The 19,047-nt window shown below is 40.6% G+C and overlaps 1 protein-coding gene and 1 long non-coding RNA gene across 3 annotated transcripts; one reads left to right on the top strand and one right to left on the bottom strand.

Moving 5' to 3' along the window:
- Nucleotides 1-211: 211 nt before the first annotated feature.
- fkbp5 (FKBP prolyl isomerase 5) lies at nucleotides 212-15,196 on the bottom strand. Of its 2 annotated transcripts, XM_041963202.1 has the most exons (11): nucleotides 14,886-15,196; nucleotides 10,349-10,481; nucleotides 10,033-10,177; nucleotides 9,104-9,246; nucleotides 7,672-7,786; nucleotides 7,400-7,556; nucleotides 5,360-5,450; nucleotides 5,065-5,148; nucleotides 4,790-4,975; nucleotides 4,449-4,688; nucleotides 3,006-3,445 (listed from the first exon to the last, which is right to left on the bottom strand). In XM_041963202.1, exons 2-11 carry the CDS (start codon nucleotides 10,451-10,453, stop codon nucleotides 3,344-3,346), a joined length of 1,368 nt encoding a protein of 455 aa, XP_041819136.1. In that variant the 5' UTR covers nucleotides 10,454-10,481; nucleotides 14,886-15,196; the 3' UTR covers nucleotides 3,006-3,343. The 2 variants fall into 2 exon arrangements, with proteins under 2 accessions (XP_041819143.1, XP_041819136.1); XM_041963209.1 differs by lacking the exon at nucleotides 14,886-15,196 and having other exon boundaries at nucleotides 212-3,445; nucleotides 10,033-10,209.
- Nucleotides 15,197-15,320: 124 nt separating this feature from the next.
- Nucleotides 15,321-19,047, top strand: LOC121625178. Its single transcript, XR_006007892.1, has 2 exons — nucleotides 15,321-15,595; nucleotides 15,727-19,047. It is a non-coding gene; the product is annotated as an uncharacterized LOC121625178 (long non-coding RNA).

Here is a 19,047-nt window from a genome sequence, read left to right on the forward strand (position 1 = left end):
TGATCTGCATAGCCAAAAATAGTCTAACTATTATAGTCTAAGCAACTATTCCCATGTATGGATATGTATCTCCTAAGATACAAACCTGATGTCACAAAATCAGTTGCTATAAAGTAGATTCATTCAAACCCCTCCAGAAGTCTCCCATTCAGCCATTTATATGGCAACACCTCTATGCTAATATCATTAACTTGAAGAATGACATCTTTCCTTAAATGCAACTCGGATTTATTTAATGCTTTTAAAGTGCAAAAAAATAAAAAAATATATAAAGAAGACATGAACAAAGGTACCTTACATCGTTTTTTTTTGTCAGAAAATATTTCTTTTGCATAAATGCCAGTTTAAAACATTGACCACATTTTGCTTTTCATGGTGAAAATCTTTTGAATACATGTAAACATTTTGTATGACATAACACTTGAGTTAATAGAGCCAATCTCACACCGACCATGCTGCAGTTTAACCAGCTGCTTTTTGTTTATGTCACAATTGTCCAAATAGTTCCTCGACATTCTTTTTTTGTCCTCTGGACATGCTTTTCTTGTGAATCCCTTGACACTTAGAGGCCTGGAAATCTTTCTGTAGTTGACAGTGGGGGAAAAATATTCATTATATTAAACACAATTTAAAATTTCTAGAAAAAGTACTTCATGCTCTTTTCAACTGTACAAAATGTTTGAATGTCTCGAGCCAGCAGTACTTGAAAACATTAAGCAATAAGCTGTTTAAAAACCTTGCTAACATACAACAATATATATTAACACACACACATACACACTGTTGATTTTTTTTTACACGAATATTTAAGACAGCTAAGGTTTTCATTCTGAAACAACCAATGTTTATAAAACATGAAGATCATTGTCAAGATCCCGACATTTCATGAAAAGATAACAGTGTTGACTTGACAGTCTCCAAAGTGCATCATTGTCCGCTATCTACTGACATTCACACATTCAAAAAAGAAAAGAAAAAATAGATGCAGTGAAATGAAGAGACGCCTGTTTTGCAAAGTACTGCACAATTATAAAATGACGCAGATGGTCACATGACCAGAGCTGAAAATCTCATGAAATTTGTGAAAAGACTGAAAACTGTGGTTTTGACGACTTTAAAGCTTAACTGCCGTTTGCGTGTCCCTCGCCCACTTGCACTCACAGAGTCAATACTAGTGCGTCTGCTCGATCAAATGCAAACTTGGGCAGATGTTATGGTCAAACACCTCCTATTGTGGGAAGTTTGACAGTTTGACGGCAGTCAGTAGAAGTAATGTTGCGTGTCCTCACCTGTTGAGTGAAGATTTTATGTGTGTTGAAGATTGTGCCATGCATTTTATGCAATTAGCTGACAGATAAAACATACCATGAGTGCAACAGAAGAAGAAACTTTGTTCATGAATAAATTACTTTAGTGCATGACGGCGGCCTTTTCCATCTTAGTAAAACAATTCCTCATCTTTGCACAAAAAAGGGGCTAAATTTGAACTGTATTTCGGGAAATAATATCTCTGGACCACTGTTTGGGTTCTGTTAGGCTTTAAAAAAGAAGTGATGATTTGGCTTTAAAGGTAGTAGCTTAAAAAATTAATCCTGATTAATTCAGCTGTTACTGGCAATAACCAAGTACAGTAAATAGTGAATTTGCCAGAACAGCAGAATTACAGACCTATGTTTTGGTTTAATATAGCGTCTGTACTTTGTGCTTTCTTCACATTCTACTCTCTGCCTCAGGTCTCTGCTGACTGACGTTTGGAGGAGAACGCATTTTTCATGATCCTGGATTTGAAGTATTTTAGTATTTCTGTCATTCCTTTTTTGCCCCAACACTAAGTGAATGAATGCAGATGTTCCTACTCTTGTGTCACAGCAGTGAGAGAGAGAGAGTGGCAACGGGGGAAGGACCCAAGTGCAGACAGTTGAGGAGGCTGCAGGAGGATTTCAGTGGTTTTATTGAGGGGTCACAGGTGGGCAGGCAGACAGGCAGGGCGACGAGCAGGCAGGTAGGTAGATGTTCAGTTAATATAAAGGAGCTGGGGTGAAGTGAGAAGGAGTTGGGTTAAAAAGCTGGAGGAATGAGGAAAGCAGGATTAGGTGAGCAGGTGGGTGACGAAGGTCAGGTTACTGCATGGTTGTGGTCGAATAGTCTTTTTTGGCTCTTAATTGAGTGAAATGACCCTGATATGTCTAAGTGGCAGCCATGATGAGAGCTGGTCGGATTCTGTAAATGCTAAGGAAAAGTGCTTCAATGCTTCCTTTCTTATCTCTTTAAGCGTCGGGTACACTGACTGGACCATCCTTCATGAAAGAACAGGAGATAATGAGGTATCACAAATCCTTGCAACATTTAAAAATGTAAAGCCGCGACGTGAGACCCATGTCCATAACATCCACCTTTGCATAATTATGTAGCTTAGCGTAGGTGCAGTCGGATTCTCTTAGCACCATGGTTGAATCCTCCCCTCACATATTTCCTTGACTTCAAAACGTTTCCCATTGAGGTCAAGGAAAAGTGCTTAGGAAATGACATAGAGGCTAATAGTTTTCACAATTTAGCCACACCTCAGGGCTGATGAGAGAAGTGGGAACAAGTGAGCAGGTGGGTGGGGCAGTCAGGTGATGGGGGAAGGGGGTAAAGCATCGGGAGGACAGGAAGAGCACGGCAGTGGTTTGAGGAGCTGGGAATGTGTCTGCAGGGAGCGACAGAGAGGCAGACTGTGACACGCTCGCACAGAAAAGTAGAACTGATCATGTGTTCGTTTAAAATACCACTTAGCTAACGGGGCTTTTTTACACTTCTTATCCAAGTACATAGTGCACATAAAAAAAAAGCAAGGTTTCAAGTCTGAATCCCAAACACCTCATGATACATGCATGCAGCTGCCCGAGAAAAGGCTTAATACCAAATGCAAGTCAGAGTAAAGTTTTGGAATTAGAAACACACTGTGGGGGCACACATCAGCTCTCCACAGCGGCCTAATTACAAATCAAACGGAATCCTCTTTGTTTTTCAATAAATAAATTAGATTGTTTTTTTTGTTTTTTTTTTTCAAAATAAAAGTGGGGGCTAGAAGCGTTCACCAGTCTGACTGATTGTGCAGTCCTAACTCCGCTGGGAGGTGCGTCCTGGCAGTCGCACAGTCCGTGTGACGGGGAAAATGCTGTTTGGCTTGCAAACGTCCCTGCTAGCTCTCTGCTTTATATGCAGGAATGGTAACGTTGGATTTTGGGATGAAGAGGTTTGGATTAGAGGCCTTTATGCGACTTTGTTCCCGTCTCTGCTCCCAGGGCTTGGAAAGCAAAGAGAGGCATGCCATTCTTTTTCTCCCTTTCAAATGTCACTGTTACGACGGACAGTCCTGACTCCTCCGCCGCCGCTTAATGCCCATTTCACCGTTCATGCCGCTCCTCGCGCTCTCGTCCCGCCTCCTCCTAGTCTTCCCAGTCTGTTGAGGAGAGATGAAGCAAAAGTGACTCCAGCAGTCAAAATTAATGAAAAGGAAAAAAAATCATAGACCCCTGAATAATACAGTGTTGAGTAGAAATCAAAACCGTAAGAAATTAGAAAGTTTAGATTTGTTGTTTATACTTAAATGTTGTTTACATTTTGTCTTGAGAAATGTTCTTTTCTTTTAACAGCCTACATTAAGTTAAGAATCAACATATCCACAAGTGAACACTAGAGGGCAGCATAACACTGAAGAAGCCACAATAATAGACAGGAGGACGACACAAAAGCACGATTTACAGTCAAAATGTAACTTAAGCCTTTAAAAGAATTTATATTAATCAGCCATATAAATATCATATATTTGAATGAAGTCATCAACACAAGAGAAAATTTTCCAGGTCATTTGGCTGGTCGTGGTGGGATGACTCTCCATTAATTGTATCAATAATTCTAACTGTGATCTACAAAATGGCTGACCATTACTGGACCCAAGTCCCCCAGCCAGGTGAAATAATTTGAATGGGAGACAGATGTGCCTCAAAAGTCTCCAGTGTAATTTCCAGAGCTGAAATACAAGTGAAATTCAATAATTGTGAAATCTAGTCCCTCAACGATTTGTTCTTTAAATTTAACTTTGAAGGATAAATGAATGAAATGGGCCTGAGTCGTGGCATCGGTGGAAAGTGAGAAGAAGGCATCAGTTTTTGTGGTGTTGATTTGTTTAAACTGAGTTTTTGCTTTGTAAAGAAGTTTGCAACATTGCATTAACTGACAGCATTAGTTCTGTGTGTGTGTGTGTGTGTGTGTGTGTGTGTGTGCTGAGATCAAAGTGTTATTCCATTTGATTTCACTTTTAGAGTTGTAACTGTTTCTTCCACCTCAAAATTACTGTAAATATTTAATTCACTTAGTTAAAGAAAAGAAAAAGGGAAAGCGAAGACAAACGCACCAGGCCGACTGTTTGTCTACGTTCAGCCAGGAACAGTGAGTTTACAGACCTCGGAATCCCGTTCTGCAAATTTCTGGAACATGTTGGCGTAGGTCTTCTTGTCCTGCTCGTGATGTTCCTTAATCTTGCTCAGGCAGATGGAGATCTGAGCGCGAGCTGCTCGATTTGAGGGGTTGACCTGCAGCACTCGCTGAAAGTCTGCCAAGGCCAGGCTGAACTCGTTACGGAGGAGACGAGCCTCCCCACGACGATACAGAGCCTTCTCATTGCTCTCGTCGAGCTCGATCACCTTACACACACACACACAGTGAATAGTTGAGAAAATATCCAGCACATCAGCAGCCAGAGACAGCGTACGGGAGCTGAATGGTGTTTAAATCATCGGCTAACCTTGTTGCAGTTCTCCACCACTTGTGAGAACTCTTTTATCCGCAGGAAACACAACGCTAAATTGAGGTGTGACGTCAGAATAAAGTCCTGTATCCTCTTCTGCTGCTCTCTGTCAGAGCCACACTCCATTTCTAGCCAGGAAACGATGCGCTGGTACTGGATGACTGCCTGGCAGTGCCGCCCTGCCTAATACACGAAGATGATACCATTTTATGACCATGTTAAAATTAGGAATGATCATTTGGTCAGATAAAAGATCAGCATGGGGACTGTACCTTAAAATACTGATTCCCTTTACGCTTAACTCCAACAGCCAAATCCAGCTTTTCATTCAAGTCCATTTCCCAGGATTCTTTAGCCTGGTGGAGTCACAGTTAACGTCACAGAAAGTGAGTAAACACTGGTTTTACTGTTTCAGCTGAAAGCTTCTGCAGAGCTATGCAGGACTTGTTGAACTTTGCCTAAACTGTGTTTGAATTTGTTTGTCTTAAACGGAAAAACGATCCAAAACCACACTCATAACCGCTCTGTTTATTTCTCCAGATATAAAAAGAAGAAAGCCGGGCTCACCCTTTTAAAGTCTTTGAGGGTAACTTCGTATGTGATGTCTTTGTCTGGTCCAATTTTGTGCTCCGGTTTACCTTCGCTTCCAAAGCCATACCTATGGAAAAAACAAAAATGACAGAGCATGAGCCTGTTGATGAAAAAAAATACCTGTTAAAACCTTTATTGAACAGCCTGCTTCTACAAATCAAGCAGCCAAACTGGGTACAAAAATGGGATCAGTTGTCAACTCAAAGTTCAGTGTGGGAAATCACATCTATTCCTATTTAAAGCCTGACTCTGGTGTAAATTCCCCGCTTGTTACACCTGTCAAAATCAATCCATTTTATTGGAATATTCCAAACGCTTGCTCAAAATGCCATGATGTAAACGGAAAACTCTAATAAACCGCTAATGAGAAGGTAGGCTGGTGAGGATTTTTCGGGAAAAGGCGCATCACACAATCGAATGGTTGGTTTCAACATGTTTCCCTTTGTAACCCGTTTGTTATGAATCCACACTCTAAGGATTAAAACAGAGTGTGAGAGGCTGAAAGCGCTAAACTGGATAAAAACATCTATAAGCACGCAAAACAAATGTACGTACACATTGCCAAAAAGATAAGAAGCATCTCAGGAAATATAGCACAGTGTATTTAAAGGGACCAACTCGGATAGTTCTGGCTCCTAAATTGTGAGATTTAAGTTGAAGAGGCATTATGAATATAGGATTCTCTCTTTGTTTTTGTCTGCATGTCTTTATTCTCTTCTCTCAGATTTGCCTTCGTGCTTGTTGACTACTGGCTGGCATGAACTCTCAGTATAAATTGTTAGTGTGCAATAAATTCCTGGTACTTAACACCAGCACTTTGTATTGCTTTGCCTGAGGGGATAATGGGGGGGGGGGGGGGGGGTTAAGGCAGCGATATGATGTGGTTTGGGCAGTACAATGTGTTCTGTTTATCTTTATAATTCCTCCTTATTTCTATCAGTTTTCTTTATGTTCTTTTTTTATTATTACTTTTAGGGGAACCACATGATGTGGTTTGGGCTGTGCAGTATTTTTTGTTTTTCGAGAATAGAGAGAGGTGAATTAAGTTCACAAAGGGCAGCAAATGAGTGAATGCTTTCTGCAAGATCAAATGATAATAATAATAATAAGAAGAAGATTTTTTTTAATTCACCTTGGATGACTGACTTCTCAGTCACTCTTCAAGCTCTATGTATCAAGAGATTGCTGGAGTTTAAACTTTATACATCCTGACAGTTGAGACATTAAAAGTACTGCACATTAAGTTTTTTAACCAATACAGTATAAACCAATATCAGTACCATAAGCACACTATATCAGGCAAATGTTAGCCTTTCATTAGCACTCAGATTACTGCCAGCGACTGCTTTCCACACTCACTCATTAACACTCAAAACAATATGAGAGTTATTGTGAATCATTAGCATTAAGGGGTTATTCTAAGCACACTCATGTAAGTACAAAATCTATACTACAAAAAGTAGCATTGACCCAAGAGGTTCCACACAACAATGAACAGTAAAATCATAGTGTTGATAACCCCATAACACCAACATCCCGTCAAATTATATATTACATGTTTACAGTTTAAAATCCACACTGTGCTTTGACATGTAGATATAACTGTCAGATATAAATCATGCATGCCGTATATATTGAATATACATACATGTATGCATGCTTATACTGTTCATAACCATACACTTTCCTTGTATGCGTATGTATAAAGCTGATTGTGCTGAAATACTGGATGTTTGTAAATTCAGGGATTTTTCTGATTATAGCACCACAGCTCAAAAAACCCATATCAGACAAAGAAGGAGAGATGAAAGAGTGTGTATTAAAACAGCAAAATGAATATAATCATCATCCTGCAGAAATCCTACATCACATACAAAATGCATAACTGTATTTTGGCTTAACTGGTGTAATGAGGGACCACAGCGGAGATAATTACCAGAGCAATCCCACATAAAGACCGGCTCCCTGTGACTGCAGGGACAGGGATCACATTTTCAGGTTTTGTCAGCAACTTACTTTGGTTTTAAGTAAAGTATGCAGCACTCTCCTTTCTGCATCTTGTCCATGGCTCGGTCCACTCCAAGGGGAACACCCTTATCTTCAGCCTCACCCACAATAAAGCTGACATCCCTGCAGTCAAACAGTCTGCCACCACAGCTTCCTTTCAGGTGCACTGTGGGGAATAAATCATGACACACGTCAGCCTCTGATGTAAGCGTTCAATGGGCTGGTTATCTGGCAGACGGGCACGATATCAATAATCAACCGTGAAGATAAGAAGCGTTTACCGTCAACACTTGCTCCATCGTTGGGGTTGTTATAGCCGTCCCCTTTGACCTTTATCCTTCTTAAGATGCCGCCATCGTCTGTAAGCATCTCTCCTTCAAACTTAAGCAGCTCCATCTGTTTTGTTGCAAACATTTGTCGAATCATTATACTGCACAAACTGTGATATAAAGCAGCACACGAAATTACAGCTCTGCCTAACGTGGTGTTGGTGTAGGAGGAGAAAAACAAATACATAACGAAAAGCAAGTAGGAGTCAACACGCAAGTCAGGGAAATACAAAAAAGAAGAGAATAAGGACTTCTACAGATACAGAACAGGTAGACTGTGAAAGCAACAAGACAAACACATGATCAGCTAAAATCTGTCTTACAATGTGTAGTATATCTGTAAATATTGATGAAATACATGATGCTTATGCTGAGTAACATATCAAAACCCAAGACTTTGTGTTTTCTATAGCTGCCCACAATTCAGTCATATTTAGCACATCAACGTCTCCACTACAATTTGAAATAAAGTTGTGGGGTTTAAACAAAATTTAGCAGCAGAATTTTATCATTTATAAGCAGCATAAAAACATGTAATAAATGGTTTGTAGCACACTGTAATGCAGTTATACACAGATGTGAAGATACTCTTAAGTATAGTCTTCGGTATAACTTCTCCTATGAAGACATTTGATATTATTACTGCTGTGTTTTACTATATTGTGACTCATTAAGGTTTAAGCAACAGCCTGAACTTATGCGTGCCCACGTGCACAAACACATTAATTAACACTTAGACCTGCTCACAAATGCAATACAGTTTCTTATACGTCATTTATTCAATTTGTATATGCTGTTTGTAAGTGCTAAATAACGGGGCTTAAAGAGTTCCTCAAAATTCATTGCCTCTGTTCAAAGGTAAATGAGCAACCTGAATATGCCTGCCTGTGCAGCACATACTGAGCTGTCACGTAAGAGGTTCACACTGAACACCTCATTATATGACACTTGGTGACATCTGACACAGTTTTATTATTGTTGGCAATGATACAGAGGGAGTGTTGACAAAAGTCAAATTATGGGGGGTAGAATATTAATTTTTGTGACTCAGATGTGTCCACAGGGGGTAACTTGTACAGCAGAGTAGTTGGCAAAATCTCTTTTGATTTTTCTCAGCACTGAATTAAAATTACCATTGATTATAGAGGGCAGAGAAAGCCTGACTCGTATCCCTACTGAGCTCCAACAAAAACTGGTAAGAGTTGCAGCTGAGCTGCTCTGGCTGTTGGACTGAGAGGGGATTAATATAGACAAACCAGCTAATTTTATGACCAGAGAGCTCCATCTGCAGAGACTGACACACGCTCCTAAATTATCAGGGTCCCTCGGTGTGGTGTGGTATTAATGCACGGCACATACGGCGGTGCTTACGTGTCACACCTACCTCAAACACTACTGAAGAGCTGGGAGGAATTTTGTTGGGATTACCAGCGATTCCATAAGCATACTCTGGTTTACACAGTAACGTGCAAACCTCTCCTCTCTGCATGGACAACACACCGACATCCCAGGCCTTCAGGACTTGTCCTGTGAGTGGATGAAGCCAATTTAAAAAAAAAAAACCAAAAAAAACAATAGAAGTGATGTTACTGGTTTATAAAATGACTCAACGAATATGTAATCTATCTGTTATGTATAAGTAAATATGACCATATAAATATAAAGTAATAGGAACTTTTTTTCAGGTTTCACTTTTTTGTTCAGAGTTAGATGCGAAGACTGTCACATCTGTCATATCTGTAACGGATGACAGCTAGCTTAGCATAAAGAATGGGAACGGAAACAGCTAGTCTGACACCAGCACCTCTAAACCTCATTAAATTACATGTTATGTCGTCTTTTTTTAATCTGTTGAAAAGTAATGATGTAAGAATGACAAGCTGCGGTTTTACAAGGGAGTTCTGAGCAAGCGGCAGCGATTCCAGGAAGTTACTGCACCCTGCCAAGAAATAGTCCGGCACATAACCACATAATCGCCCTGTAAAACCACAACTTGTTGTTTTTACACGTGGTTTGCTGTGTGAATTAAACAAACAAGGCATAATGTGTTAATTAGTGAGCCTTAGATATGCCAGTAGGTGGATTTTGTTGTCTTTGGACAGAGCCAGGCTAGCTGTTTTCCTATGGTTCCAAGCTTAATGCTATGCTAAGCTAACTGTCTCCTGACTATGTAATCATATTAAAAAGACATGAGAGAGACATCGATCATCTCGTCTAACCCTCGGCGAAAAAGCTATTAAATCTATTTTCCAAAGTATTGAAGTCAACACTGAGGCGCCATCATGTTTGACAGCAATGCATAAAGTCTCCTACCCTTTCCCACATTGAAGCAAAAAGGTTCTTTGCGATCTCGACTGCAGTCAAACTTCTTCCCGTTGAGCAGCTTCCCAGTGTAGTGGACAGTCACTCTGTCCCCAATCATTGGCTGGTCTCCATCTATCCCCTGACACCTCACAACCTGCAGACAGGAAAGAAAGGCTTCACGATTGACTGACAGAGAACACAGGGGAGGCCGAAGCTCTGAGATCTGGACAGAGCAGACAAAAATCATGACTACCACTATGTTGGAACAGTGAGTCTGACTCGTGCCTGAAGGCCGATTATAAAACCTTTAAATCATAATGAATACCTTGATAACTCCTTGGTCTTTATTCGGCGTTACATCAATGCCCTTTGCATCGAACGCGGCTGTGGCTGACTGGCCGTCCATAGGCAGATCCTGATCAGTGGTCATTTCTGCGTGTGGGCATCACACAGGAACACTGTAGAAACGGTGACCACACAAGCCTACGTGTTAGCAATCTGAGCACCATAAATAACATATCCTCGTGTCTCATGTTTTCACTCCGGGACAAACTTGCAGCAAGGACAACGGCACAGCAGAAATATAATTTGAGGAGCTGGACTGGAAAATCACAATGTCTGACAAAAATATCAATGCACGATCTCCATATTCCACCTTGTAAACTTAACTTTTTCCCTCCACATTATATAACTCGGAGCTATTTAAAGCCACACGTTTTAAATCCATGTACCGTACTGCAGATGTATTTACAGTTTTACTGCAAAAGCCACACGGACATTTATGCCAGCTGTGCGAGGAGCATTGCTTTGCACTGCAGTTGTGATATCACTTAACTGTACCACACCTTGTCTGATCCGCCGCAGATGAAGTAGTTACATGACTATAAATATGTTGAAGGCAGCAGCGTGTTGCTCACTTCAGTCGTTTTATTTTGTAACACGAGTCGCACTCACCAAAGTACAGTACGTTCCGGGCTATTAGTTTATGGCCCTTTGTGCTCTTTGTCAATCTATAAATAACCTCCACATCAAGCTGCAGCACGGCGGGACCTGATTTAGGTATTTTCACTGTTAATTTCGGAATGAGTGTTTCAATCTTCTGCCTCATGTGGGCTCGACTGCGCTCACCGACTGATAAAGCTGCACCACCACAATTACAGTCGTGTAATCTCCCTGAGTGTTTGTGATGAGGCAGGTAAGAATCTTGAATTTGATCACGACTCCTCAACTCAGCGGTAACACACAGATATGTTATCAGAATATGTGGCCACATATCGTCTGATTTTTCACGAGTGATGTTGTGATACAGCTCAAATGTTGTCACTTTTGGCTCATTCAGGCTGCGTTACTGTTAACTAATATGCTATTTTAAACAGTATTTGAGCTGTACTTGCATGACCGCCATAGCCACTGATCCCTTCTGAAGATTGTCTTTTATTTGATGGCACCAATTCATCCCACATACGGTGAAGTATATCGTCACCTGATTGATGAGTGTTCTGTCAAAAGCATTTTTTCTATTTACTAGCAATAAACCAGCTTCCTCACAGAAATATTACCAAACTAAATCATTCCCTTTCTCTTTCTTCAAAACAATGCCATGATAAAACAGCTGTTGCACAGAGGTGAATCGATGGATCAGGCCAGACATTTGATGCCAATACACACACACACACACACACAGAGAGAGACAGACAGACAGACAGACAGGCAGATGCTGCTGTCTCACACCTCCATGTAGCAAAAACAGACACCATGCAGCTTTGCCAGAGCCATAAAACTGTAATGATCTGTTGGTGTTACAGCTGCTAAATGTTGCCTCTGTCATCACAGGAGCAATGAATGTCGACAAGCATTGTTACTACCTCGGTACGCATGGCTGAAGGCATTTCTTTCAGTCCGCCCTGGCAGAATAATCTTGACATTGTTCGAAGACAATGAGAAAGCTAGTTAGCTATGTTAAGCATCTTGGCAAACGCTATTTGGCGATTATTATCACATGCAGCAGCTGAGATGTTAACACTTGCTCGAACAGCATCAGCTGTTCTGAGACGGTGCTGGGATGTTACTAATGCGAGGACTTTTGTCCGGGGCTGTGAAGAGACGACTGCAAATGAAAATGTAACGTCTGCGATGAGAAAATACACATGAGGTGTTTTCTGCTTCTCGCAAGACTTGCAGCACTGAGGAATGCGCCCCTGAAAAGGATATTTAGAATCTGTACAATGTTTGGAGCCCAAATTGGCCCTCCATCAGGTACAGAGGAATAATGTCAATTTGGGCTTGACATTTTGAACTTTTTTTCAAATTAATAAAGTTAAAGGAAATTTAAAGGGAGAATTGTGCAGTGTTGTAAGTCTTCTGGGGCAGAAATTGTCCTACAGTTTGGAAGATGTGTGCATGTTTTGCGAACTAGCCAAGTGTTAATAAAGGTAAGAAGACAGCTTTATTTTAAATTTAATATATTGCAAGCAAAAGATGATGCAAGTTATGTCTTAAATATTTGGTTGCATGCTGGTGAGCCACCAGTGGAAAGAGGTTTATATAAAGGCTGCACTTTGTGTTTGTTTGTGTCATCTGTGTAACTACATCAATAAACATAAGAGATTATCTCTCTGATATCGCAGTCACTTTTTTGCCTGAAAAATCTTTCACGCCTTATTGTAGCTCTCACCCATCACTGGAGCTCCCTGCACAAGTTTAGGTAATAAATCAGATTTAATTTGTCAGTCTGAGTAACGTCAAGCTCATCTTTACCGCAAAGCCTCAAGAGAGTAAAACAAGGGTCGGGTTGTGCAGCTTGCTGATCAGGCGGCACTCTAATATTTCCACAGAGACGCTTTAAGGCTATAAACTTTGCTCAAGGGCAATTTGTTTCCAAGCTCTCTGCATCACTTTTCTACATTTTTCCACGAGCTGTCCAGTCCTCACTTTCAGGACATCCCAGACGCTGTTGATGACCATGTGCAAATATTTGGATATCCTGCCACGGTGACGAAGTTCTTAGCCTGTATGAAAATGAAGCAACAGAGCTTGGCCTGGGATGCACCAACCCGGCAATAAGCTCGCTGCACTGGGTATTGATCAAGAGGTAGATTTGAACTCATTTTCTGAGTGGGAGAAAGATCTTAGGAACAGGGAGAGCTCGAGTCATGGCACCACCCATGTGCCTCGACCCAGAGGGAAAAAACCATAAAGATCTGTCCCTCTGATATCTGCACAATTTATTCTGCTTCTTCAATTTTGCATCACTCTCACAGATCAAGTGTTCATTTACTGAACTCTGCAACACAAGCGCAGCACAAAATGTCCGTATCCTCTGTAGCAACACCTTGTCCTGTATCTTTTTCAATTTCATGGATTTCATTTTAGATGTACCTCATTGTATGTACGTGAGATTGTGTGCGTGTGTATGTGTGTGTGTGTGTGTGTGTGCATGTGTGTGAGTGTGTGAGTGTTTGTGTGTCTGAACACAATGTTCCTTCTATTCACAGTCCCCCGCTGGCAAAGCCTGATGGTGCTCACCAATCTGAGACCCCCTCACGTACAATCCAGCTTCCATTTTTTCATGAAAATAAGCACATTTTCATTGTTAAAATTGACTTAAATTTACATTCACAAGAGATCTGACTTTCAGCTAATAGAAACAGTGATGTCCCGTCATCGTTGCTTTCACATAATTGAAAGTTATTCATTCCAACAATGTTATCATTTAACTTTTAGCTTTTCTTGCAGGAAAAAGGTTATTTTCATGAAATGCTGAACCAACTGCAAATAGTTAGGATGCTGATAAAATGGCATGTAGGCTAAACTCAGATACCCTGCAGAGGAATGCAGGAACAGAAGACAATGAGGCAAAGACCACATCCACAGACGCACACAGCGTATGTATATATTCTGTCTCATATCCGTCCTCTGCTGCTGATTCATATATGAACGCGTGAGCACACGACAGAGTCACACAATGACACCCTGAAGCAGTCTGACCTGTCTTCTGTAACCTGACAGGGAGTTTAAAATGAAGCTCGTAAAGTTGGATTTACGGACATCACTTCGCTGCTCCAGTGGCACAGATGGCCTGTGCACTTTGAATGGGAAATTTTATATAAGGCAATGGCAAAAAGTTATTTATCTTCATTGAATGTCTCCAGAGTGAGGTCTGGAGACTTTGTCTCAACCTGTGTTCATGTCAGCAGGCCAACTCTGTGTCTGTCCCCCCTCTTCGTCTAAATCTAAACACCTGAAGTTGCTCAGGGGGGCTATGACCTGCAATACACAACCTGGTCCAAAATGAATATGAATCAGCACAGAATGAGATGGAGCTGATGTTCCTAATTCTCGGAAACGGGGTTAGACAACCTGTAATTTATGAAGATACACCTAAGCCTGAAGGGATTCTGGATGTAAACTGTTGTCCTCGTCTGAGTCCACTGGGAACCACAGCCAACTGCCACATTCACACATACACACACACACTGGCCTACAAACACACACGGAGTCTTATCAGCCCTTATTTTCCAGAGCACTTACAGCTGTAACCTCAAACGCCCCAGCACGTGTGGCAAATTCAACATCCATCCTAGAACATCTCTGAGACACCCTCATCTGCACGTCCTCTTCTCCTTTTTGTTATCTCCTTTTTTTATGATTATAAGGGGCTTCATCAGGCTGTTTTTTTTTTTGTTTGTTTTTTTTTTATCCTCTGGAGAAAAGGTAAACCTTTCTGATGAATAACAAGTGCCCCTTTAACTCAGCCAGGCGTGATCAGAAAGCGCTAGAAAGCCGGTAAACATTATGTCTTAATTAACTCCTTAATTAAGTCTTTCAGCTGCAAAATAGAGGGAATACATTCAAAGACTCACATTTCCTTGCGCTCCTTTTTTTTCTTTCTTTCTTTTCTTTTCTTTCTTTCTTTCTTTTTTTTTTTTTGGTTGAACTGTCTTCCCAGAAACGGCCGGCGACCCGCTGGATTTTCACTCGGCAGATTTTACCAGCGTCTGGTCCTCCTGATTCAAGGCCACCCTTCTCATCTCACGTCCAGGGAACTAAATGTTCTGCCCATGCGGTTACTATGTAGCGCTGCTTTTCCCCTCTAGCGGCGATAAACGTGCCGGTGAAGTAGCCACATGGATCCTGGACTTGAAAATGACAGTGGTGAGGGAGAGAGGCAGAGGCACAGAGGGGAAAAGGAGAGAGAGAGAGAGCGAGTGATGTGGGAGGGCGCTTAGTGTAAAATTAAGGGGCAGGTCTTGGAAAGCAGCCACAAAGTAACACAATGTTCCGGCTGTACTGTAGCTGTACCGCTGCCACTGCTGATGAGAACACTGTGTTCCAATAGACACCCTGACCTGTAACCCGTTCCGTGCCGAGCCAGGCCGGGAACAGCCTGTACCGCAGCAGGCTGTTCTCTCCGCTCAGCTGACAGCACATATCATCAACAGTGGTGTGCAGCCGAGCCCCAGCCTGCCTGCCTGCCTGCCTGACACACGGGTGTGTAAGCACCGACATAACAGCACGCCACACTGCCCGATAAGACGCGCGGTGGGACGGATTACTGTTTCTGTAAGAGACGGTAAAAACCCCGCTTTTGTTATTTCATACCGGACATTTTGCTGCTATGAGTACAACTGCCGTAACGTTTCTGCAACTTAGGGATTTCCGCAAATTCGCATGCACGCTTTTGATTGTGATTTTTATTATCAGGTTGCTGCCTGGTGCTAATTTTCCTACATTGTGACTTCTACTGGGCGGAGATCATTTGTCATCGTCCCCTAAAAGAACAAGTGTTGACATTACTGCGGTGTTTACAGTATTTTCAAATATTTTCTGAAAGAGGCGCAGCACCCAAATACCTCAAATTAAAATATTTTTTGGACCAAATTAAATGTAAACAAACTTGATTGTAAAATGCATTTAAGGATTAAAAGTAAAAGTGCTCACCATAAAGGTCCTCGCTCAAGTGGTGTTATTTGTAATTATTTATGGAGCATGATGTCGTTTTATAAGGACGTCTTATGTAGTTTTATTGGTTGTTATTTTGCAAGTCAAATCTTAATCTGCATAGAAAATAGCACAGCTGTTTAGCAGTAAGTATGTCAAAACTGTAACTAGGCTACTTCCTACCTCAAATGTGACTTTAACCACATGAAGTTTTCATTTTACCAGAATTAAAGCAATTAAAGCACTATACTAAATAATAAAGCCGCAGACTGGATGGCTCTGGGAATGTTCTCCTCTGTCCTGTTTATCTCATAGACTGGTGTCACTACACAGTCTGTGCAGAGGGACACAGAGCGATCAGTGGACACAGGGACAGCTCTGTGTATAATGATATTACTACATTATTAGGACTCCAACATCATGACCACATCTCCAAGCAACAGTAGTAAATAGCAGGCATTTGGTGCTGGTTGACTGACATGAAAACAAATCATATGTGTGCATGCCATCCATTACGATAAAAGAAGGCTGTTCATTCTCCTTTTCTTTAGGTAAGAACTGCATGTCCACACCATCTCCAATGAACACTTTTATTGCAGCTTGAATTAGTGTTCAAGCATGAAATTTAACAGATAAATCTTTTTTATTTGTTTCATTAATACTTGGCTTGTGTACAGCCAGCATGTCCCAGGTGAGATACTATGTAATAAAAGTTGGAGTTGTCAAAACTGGCCAAAAAAGGCAGGTATCTTATTGGGAGACCTTAAACTGTTTACTTACCTCTATAACTGCCTCTGTGACTGTGCTAAAGTTAGCCACTGATGACCAAAATTGTTGACATTATCAGTTATCAATAGCTAATCATAGCAACATGTTAGCACTTAAGTCATTTAAGATAGCCATTAGTTTAGCTAGCCTGTTGCTTAGCGTTACTGTTCCAAAACATCAGCTTTATTGTTCAGCATATCAGACATATAGACAAAAACTTAGACATTAACATTAACTGACTGAGTTGATTTAAGATCAAAAAAGGTAGCTGATGTTAGCGTAACATCGCTATTGGACGATGACGCTAACGTTAGCCAACAATAACAAACGGTAACTAGCTCTGCTCATGAACTAGAGAAGCAAACATTTTGTAAAGATGTAGCAAAGTATAAAGTTGATCATGTGAAAATTTCTTAAAGGTGCATCTGTTATGACAGCAGGACTTTTCAGTAATTACCTATAAATGAACTGAACGGGCAAGATTGTGAGAAAGGCACTCGCAGCTGCACAGCTTTTTGAGATTTCACTCTGTGTGCTTTTTTCATGAACAACCTTCTTAGATGGAACATTCCTAGAACCATAATACTTCTGCTTTAAATACGTTTTTTTCATTCTTACGTTCTACGTTCTTTAAAGGTTGCTAAACTAAACCAGAACCGTTTGGAAATGTTAACTCGGATAATTTGTGGAAGGAGTATAATGCTGTGACACGTAGCCTACTCCCATTTCATCTCAAGAGCAGTTCAGTAAAAAATGTGCATGCTCCAGTAACGCACCAGCATGTGAAAACTGTGGACTACATAAAAACAGTACTTCCACAAACACGTTTAGTTATTTCTATCTAACATGTTATAGCCTATGTGAAATTTAAAGTGCTCACTGTGAAGGATGGTCCCTGTCAAAGTGGTGAATGACAAGTTCAAGTAAACCTGGTCCAGGTGCGGGTATGTGTAATTACTTCTTGGGAAGGTAATGCATCACATTTTATGAGCACTTGTCTCACAGTTCAAATCTTAATCTGCAAAGAAAATAGTGCAGCTATTTTGCATTAAACTACACTATAATTTTGTCTTCCATTACTTCCTACCGAGCCTGATACGGTAGCCTAATTAGACTTTCCATCTTGGAACAGTACAAGTAAATTTTGAAAGTAAAACTACTCACTGTCAAAGTGGTGCTAAGGTAAAGTAGTAAAACCTGACCCAGGTTTTATTACTTTGCCTCATGTTATGTGTAATAATTCCTTGAAATGTTGAGAAGTAGTGTAATATATCATATTTTATGAGCTCTCGTTTTGCAAGTCAAGTCTTAGTCTGCGTTGAAAATGGTGTCATTATTGTGTGGTAAAACATGCAATAATTTCCTGTGAAATGCAGTAACCTAACTTGTTTATATAGCCTAATTAGGTTTCCGCATGTGACCCATAAAGCAGGGTTAGAAGGGTTAGAAGCATTAAACCTAGTATTAAGCTAATATAAATTTAAATATTCAAAGTAAAAGTACTCAGTGTGAAGGACAGTAAGAATAGTCCCTGTCAATGTGTCAAATGACAGCTTAAAGGTATATGAACTGTAAACCTGGCCCATGTGTTGTAATTACTTCTTGTGTTAGGAAGTATAATACATTGTATTTTATTAGCTCTTACTTTAAAAGCCTGTAAAGAAAGAGTACTGCAGTTATCAGGGGAATACAACGTAGTATAGCATACAGTAATTTGATCTGAAATATAATGGAAATTTCAAGAAGCACTATCTCAAAGTTGGATTTAAATACAGCGCCTGAGTAAATATGTTTGATTACTTAGTAACCAACTTGTTCCCCTTTGTGCGACGGCGCAGACGTTTGTCTTAAACCTGTATTACAGTGTCCTTTAAAAACAACTCCTGCGTTACTGTATTCCAGAACATAAGAAATGTAATGGGAGCTTTATTCTTGTATGAAATCTGAAGAGAAAATATTGGACTTTTGCCAGGTTTGGGTGCACCCAGCAAGTTTGGGGCATATTTTAAAATCACCTATTTTGCTCTGAGGGATATTTCCGCCTCATAGACATTTCATTGTATCTGCTTAAATATAATCTGCCTTTTTATCTATTAAATACACCGGCATGTTGTCAATGCATGTCAGTGTAGCCATCACATGGAGTGAAGAATTCAAAAACACAGAAGGGAAAGTCATGAGAGGGTGAGTGCAATGGGATCAGAGTAGTTTAGAGTTGCAGGAGTTATTGTCCCAACAGTTTGGAAAAACCTGCATAGGATCTGGCAAAAGATTTGTTTTTTAAAACTTGTTTTTAACCACATTCAGTGAAAAATT

Source organism: Chelmon rostratus, chromosome 2 (assembly GCF_017976325.1).
Source record: "Chelmon rostratus isolate fCheRos1 chromosome 2, fCheRos1.pri, whole genome shotgun sequence".
Classification (NCBI taxonomy): Eukaryota; Metazoa; Chordata; class Actinopteri; order Chaetodontiformes; family Chaetodontidae; genus Chelmon; species Chelmon rostratus.

Excerpts from the sequence above, each read along its gene's own strand:
- fkbp5 (XM_041963202.1), bottom strand. The coding sequence starts at position 10,453 with ATGACCACTGATCAGGATCTGCCTATGGACGGCCAGTCAGCCACAGCC. Across the intron at positions 7,557-7,671 it reads CGATGGAGCAAGTGTTGACG|TGCACCTGAAAGGAAGCTGT; the intron begins GTAAACGCTTCT and ends TATTCCCCACAG. Across the intron at positions 5,149-5,359 it reads CCCTCAAAGACTTTAAAAGG|GCTAAAGAATCCTGGGAAAT; the intron begins GTGAGCCCGGCT and ends TGACTCCACCAG.